This window comes from Acyrthosiphon pisum, chromosome A1 (genome assembly GCF_005508785.2).
Source record: "Acyrthosiphon pisum isolate AL4f chromosome A1, pea_aphid_22Mar2018_4r6ur, whole genome shotgun sequence".
Taxonomy (NCBI): Eukaryota; Metazoa; Arthropoda; class Insecta; order Hemiptera; family Aphididae; genus Acyrthosiphon; species Acyrthosiphon pisum.
In genome coordinates this window covers 128,845,548-128,852,294 of record NC_042494.1, presented here as the reverse complement: position 1 = coordinate 128,852,294, position 6,747 = coordinate 128,845,548, and the positions used below count along the sequence as shown (strand labels likewise).

The 6,747-nt window shown below is 31.5% G+C and overlaps 1 protein-coding gene across 1 annotated transcript; it reads left to right on the top strand.

Annotated features, from left to right (window-relative positions):
- The first annotated feature begins 6 nt into the window (after positions 1-6).
- Positions 7-1,660, top strand: LOC100569169 (putative tyrosine-protein phosphatase auxilin). Its single transcript, XM_003240483.4, has 4 exons — positions 7-74; positions 132-358; positions 419-589; positions 669-1,660. The coding sequence occupies exons 1-4, from the start codon at positions 47-49 to the stop codon at positions 756-758; spliced, it is 516 nt and encodes a 171-aa protein (XP_003240531.1). The 5' UTR covers positions 7-46; the 3' UTR covers positions 759-1,660.
- The last annotated feature ends 5,087 nt before the right edge of the window (positions 1,661-6,747 follow it).

Here is a 6,747-nt window from a genome sequence, read left to right as displayed (position 1 = left end):
AAAATCAAATGTTGATGATTTTGATTTTTTGAAAACTGATAATTGGATGAACTTTTCGAGCCATTCACAAACAAGTGATTTTATTCTGTCTTAAAGAACCTATTTTATATTTTAATATTTTGTAATTTTAGGTAGCCCTACAAAGTCAGCTAAGACACCAGCTGAACCTAATTACAGCGGTATAAACATTGAATCAGAAACAACAAAAGCTCCACCCAAATCTGGTGGAGATATTTTTGGAGATCTTTTAGGGAGCCAAGGGTATACATTCAGTTCAAAACTTAATCCTGGTCCAAAAACAATAAACGAAATGCGCCGAGTAGACATGGTTAAAGAAATTGACCCAGATAAACTAAAAGTAAACAATATTGAAATGATTATTATTAATGTTTTTTATTAAAATATTTAATTTGCTCAGGTTATGGAATGGATTGAAGGAAAAAAAGGAAACATTAGAGCTTTACTTGGTACACTACATACAGTATTATGGGAAGGATCTGGGTGGAATTGCAATCTCAGTAATTTGGTAACCTATGCTGATGTAAAGAAAGCATATAGAAAAGCATGCCTTGCTGTTCATCCTGATAAGGTAGAACATTTGATTCAACCAAAAATTACCATATCAAAAAAAACTAAAGGAGTTAATTCATTTTCACTTATTATTCTAGCAAACCGGAACTTGCAATGAAAACATTGCAAAACTAATTTTTGTGGAGCTGAACAACGCTTGGTCAGAATTTGATGCTAAATCAAGTTAGTGAAGATGTGTTTTCTGTAAATAACTATTAAGAATAATTTTTATTCATGTCCAAATATTAGTATAATATTTAAGTAAAAAAAAATTATTATTATTTATTTTTTCCATTTATCTGAAACTTAAATTTTTACCCACCAATACATTATTTTATTTATTATTGTATTATTGGACTATGATTTACTATTACAAAAATAATATTTTATTATATTAAAAAAAACTGCCTGTTTCACCAAATACTTTTGTCTAGTCTAAATTGCAGTGTAAAATATTTAATGATTCACTCAATTTACTGAGAGGTTATCAGTATTATGGTCACATTTACATGACTATTTTTTTTTGGAAAAAAATTTACTTGATGATTGTTTTTTTGTAAGTTTCATCTTAAAGTGTATTTAAATAATGAATTGTAAAACTCCAGTTTGCTATTTTTTGTTGGCTTCCAATAGAATTATTATAAAATTAATATTGTTGAAATAGTTAAATTACATTCCCTCTTTGAATTAAAATACTGTAAACATTTATAAAGAAAAATTGTATTTATATTATTGACTATCTTTTAAAATTTTATTATATCCTTATAAAATATAATTTAAATTTACTATTATGAAGAAATTGTGCATTATTAACCATTTTACCCTCGTTAATTATATATTATTATAGATGTTTAATATTATTATTCATTATTTGTATTTCATAAATTATTTTACACAGAGGAATATATGTTGAGAATAATGTTATTATTGGCATGATATTATTTAATGTTCATGTTACCTATTTAAATTTAATTTATAAATTACAGTTAAATAAATTCTATAGTCATTATTTTACACTATTAAAAGCATGCTTGAACACCGAATACATTAAATTATATATTATTGTAAAATAAATAAATTGTTACGTAAAGTTGTTACATTTTCTGAGGGCCTTTAGTATGGCATTTTTTATTTTTCCAATGGGGAATGGGCCAATTATTTTGGTCCTACTACCTAAATTACATATTAACAAATAATAACACTAATAGACATAACATCTATTGTATTTTTATTCATTCCATATCTTCATAATATTTCTGCATTACACTCTAAAAGCCTAAATTGAAATTAAATTACTCACCTATCTTTATGAGAGGGACAAGTGAAATATTAAACACAAAAACCTTTGAAATCTATTAATAAACAAATCAAAATTAATAATTATTTAACCTAACGTAACTACAAACTTCACAAAAAAACCTGAAAATAAGCTTACAAGTACGAAATGGAACTAGAAAAAGTAGGTCTTCATATTGATCCATACTTCAGCATAATATAGTATTGTCTTTAATTTTAAAACAATAGAATTAAATAAATAAAAAGTAACAATAACAATTTATTATTATGTCATCATAAGTTAAACTATGTAAAAAATAATACCTACTGTGGAACTTTTCTGCTTTACAAGACACCCTTTTTTGGGGGCACACCAGTGATACCTGTGTTTCCACTCGCTCGCTGCATTGCGCTTGGACAAAAAAATCGAAAATATCCCTCGACTTGCTGTGAAACACCACCTCAAGTTGCTCGCAGGGTAATCGCCGTATTTCCACTCTAATAATTTTCCCTACTGTTTATATACTAGGTAACTTTGAAGTGTCGTAACTTCGAATCTATGCCCGAGCGCCAAATTCTGACGTCACCATCGTTTTCGGTGTACTTATAACTACATCAGTTTAAAAAAAAAAAAATGTATAAAAACAGGTGTCCCGTAAAGTAGAAATATATCTATTTTTAAAAACAAATTGAAAGTTATATATTGTCAATCACTATGTGTGACCCCAGGTAGTAATAAAAAAAACTTGCTAACTGACTTTTTGTCACTGAATTAAGTTATTCCTTTTTTCTAAGTTAACTATAAATTTGTATAGGAAGTGTCATCAATGGGTGGCTCCTTTCATCAATATAATGTTACCTGTCATATTTGTTACTTTTAGCCTATATTCTTATTGTATCTATAATGATACAAATTTTATATTGCTTGTAATAATAACCAAAAAAAAATCAAAATTAAACTTTTAGAGTTAATCAGTTAAATATATACTTGTTAACTTAAAGTTTAACTGACCTGAACTAAAACTAAACTATTAACATATTTTGTATTTTTGTACTATTGCCTATTGGTATATCTATTTATTGCACATTTTTACAACTTACAACCACGATCACGATTAAAATAGTTTTAAAAAAAACCGTATTATTTTACTTGCACCTATACATTTAAAAAAAAAATTAAAATAGCTTATTTTTGAAAATAATACGATCTATACAATAAATTGTTATGTACAATGGTAAATGGTAAGTAATTTATTTTACATTGTTACAATGATACATAAGTGACATGAAATATTAAAAAAAAAACACACGAAAGGGACCCACAAATGGGATATCCCGGTGATGTGGAGATAATCTACTTATTCAGACCACGCGGGCCATGGCACCAATTCCATTTTAGAGGTGTCTCGTGTCTTGGTGGGCCCCGCAGGAAGTGAATTGGAGGCCATAAGTGATATAGTAGTTGGGTACGGGGTACCTATATTTTTTTATATGTATATATAAAGCGTTAGTAAAATTTCCAATAAATCAAAAGAGTTGGTTCTAGGTTTAAACTAAAAATTAATAGAAGACTGGCGGTGTCGGTTATGAATATAATAATAATATCATGTTCGTGGTCACTTCACATTTTATATAATTAATTTACCCTGCTCAGAAAATCACTCAATTTCTTAAAATATCAACAAAAATTATTAAAAAATATAATTTTATATTTATCAGTGCCCAAACTTATGAGTGATCATAATAGGTCAGCCACATGTTTAGTTCCATTTAATACCATTAGAAATATTACTGCATGAGCAGAAATGCTCGATTTTGTGGGCTTGTAATCACTACTATAGCAGTTGTAGTGACCCATTACATCAAAATTGAAATTACTGCTATAGTAGTTCTACCCTGACCACGAACGTGATATGATACATTGACACGCGAGTAGGTATAACTTTTAAAGTTTAAACTCTTCATTTATAAAATAGGAATAATATGGTCGCAGCCCAAAGTTAAGTTAACCCTGGGGTAGGTTACCAATCTATCTTAGGCATATTGAATATAAAAACATATCCAGTTTTAATGGGTTCCGTCTACTTATAATCATTGATTATAAATAGTACTACAATACAACTGTACTAGTAATTAGTATTCATAATCAATGGTAGGTATAACATTTTATACAATTATACTATAATAATGACTATATTATATTATAATCAAGCCTGAATTAGTTCCGCTTTATCTTGATTAATATTATATATTAGGTATATAATAACGACGGGACCGAATCGAATCGCCGAAACGACTATATACGACTCCCTAGAACAGGCGGTACAGCGGCCTGACAAAGTTGCGGCGGAACTGTCTGGCATATCTGTTCCAGTCGGCGGCGTAATTGCGGTTGCCGCCCTCTTCCGTCTCTTCCGACACCGGAGCCGGCCCGAGCGAGCCCAGCGAACCGAGCGCCGAGCCCAGCGAGCCTAACGGTGAGCCCAACGAGCCCAACGACGGCGGCGAGCCCAGTGGACCGTGATTGTTGTCATCGCCGAACATTTGCATGCATCCGCTGTGGTGCGACTGTTGCTGCTGATGGCCGCCGTATCCGCCGCCGCCGCCGGAACCCACGTTGACGTTGGTGCTCTGCAATACGACCGGAAGAAAGAATCGACCGGAAGCATCGGACGTGTCCCGCCGCCGCCGGCCGTGCCCCAACAGACACTGCAGTAACAGACGCTTCTTGAGCTTGAGCTTCTTCAACTTGTGCAGCTTTGCATGATGGGTGCGCGCCGACACTTCCTCGTTCTCTGGCACCGCCACACTGTGACTGTGTTCGCCGTAGTAAGAATAGTCATCGCCGTACGACAAAGGCTGCCTCTGATCGAACTCCACCCCGGTAACGCGGCCAACGATGATCATCGCACACGTGGCCAACCAAAAGGCCGCCAACAGACACTGTCAAAACGAGTACTTATATTAATTGAATTGATCGGTATGATTTTCAAAACAATCTGACCTGAGGCCGTAGGTACGCTTTTTAAATGATTCGAATTCTACAATAGGTATGTGATATCATTGATGAATGCTATGAATCTATGACATCAATATAATATAATTATATCTATATTAATTATCGAGTTAAAATTTGGGGAAGTTCCAAAATCAGGAATTCGAAAGCGGTCAGCAGTGATTTTTTTCACAGGAATGCTATTTCCAACGTTTACCGATCGATCTAATAATGCGACAAAGGTTTTGAAAACCCAATAGGTAAGTTTTAAACCTATAATTGACCTCACATTAAAAAACACATTTGGCTTTCAAAATATTGATATTCAAGAAAATCAAGGCCTACAACTTAAGTGTCTGATTAGCAGCTGAAACATTGCCGCAACTAGTGGGGTGACTGGGGATACGTAGCACCTCCAAATGGGCCTCCTTTCCACTTAAGTGGGCCCCCCTAAAACACAAAATGCCTTTAAGAGGGCTCCCACAATAAAATTTGCACTAGGGCCCCACAAAGCCTAGTTGCGGCACTGAGCTGAAAATGTATCTCAATTTGTTCTATACTTCTATCTTAAAAAACCTATAAAAATAGGCCTCCCAACGCTTAGATTAATTGGTTTAATGTTTGGTAAATCCTATATTATATAAAAAATTAACCCGTAAAACAAATAATTAAGTCGTTTAGGAAAAATCAGTTGATTCGTTATCACTTATCATATAGGTATAGGTAGTCGAAATTGATTTGCAATTCCAAATCTTTTTCCTAGCACCCTACATTTTGAACATAAAGTTACCTACATATAGCTATTTATATTCATCGGACTAAATTGTATCATAATATATATAGTCAGTTATAACTTATTATTTATTAATGATACAACGCTTTACCACAGTAGATACCACACCAATCAGTTATACAATTGTATTTTGTTTTTATAATATTTATCTTTTAGCATTAGCTTCTAAATAAGTGTAAATTTGTTGACTTGATAATCTAAAACTTACCAATAAATAAATAGCTTTCAAATTTTAACTAGCAGGATATAATTGGTTAGTGGTTAATGCTTAATGGTTGTTACACAGTTTATTTGGACATATCTCATGAGTAATGACTAAGAATGATTATTATTTTTAACGCTTTATTTTTTTTTAAATAATATGTAAAATACGTTAAATGAAAGTACCTATTATATTGTATATATATAGGTAATTTATGACATCATCTGAGTAAAAGTTTGTTTTTTCCCCGAGCGTGTGAATAGTACATTCTAGTATCTTACCTCTTGTGTTTCATAACGATTACCCAATATTTTTGGTGTTCATCATTAAGACGAAAACAAACAAAACAACAATATTAGTATTATGTATAATAGAGACTATAGAGACACATCGTATAGAATTGTTATTAAAAAAATATACAAGTTTCCTCATTAATTAGAATTTTATCCCATACCATTACACATTAAACATAATATGCCTAAACATATTTCAATATTTGTAATTTGTATTATAACATTTTAAAATTAAATATTGTTGTGCATTATTTAATTATATACGTAGGTATAAATAAGTATAATTATAAGACCATCAAGTGTAACGAACGATTTGCACCAATTGATCAATATATAGGTTACAGAAATCTTCGAGAGTCGACACACACACGCGTGTCGTCCTGTCGCTTTCCATAATTTAATTCGATATCAGGCGATATTAAATTATTATTGTCAATAGGTAGGTAGGACGTAAGGATTGCGATCGTTATATAAATAAAACATTTTACGATAAAAAGTTTCGTAAAAATATAATGAGTCGATAAAATATTGAATGATTTGTCGATTTTGTAATTTTTATCACAATATAAGTACCTACGTACTTAGCTAATATTATAACTATATCTAAATGCTTAATGCC

Excerpts from the sequence above, each read along its gene's own strand:
- LOC100569169 (XM_003240483.4), top strand. The coding sequence starts at position 47 with ATGAACTTTTCGAGCCATTCACAAACAA. Across the intron at positions 75-131 it reads TTCGAGCCATTCACAAACAA|GTAGCCCTACAAAGTCAGCT; the intron begins GTGATTTTATTC and ends TTGTAATTTTAG. Across the intron at positions 359-418 it reads TTGACCCAGATAAACTAAAA|GTTATGGAATGGATTGAAGG; the intron begins GTAAACAATATT and ends TAATTTGCTCAG.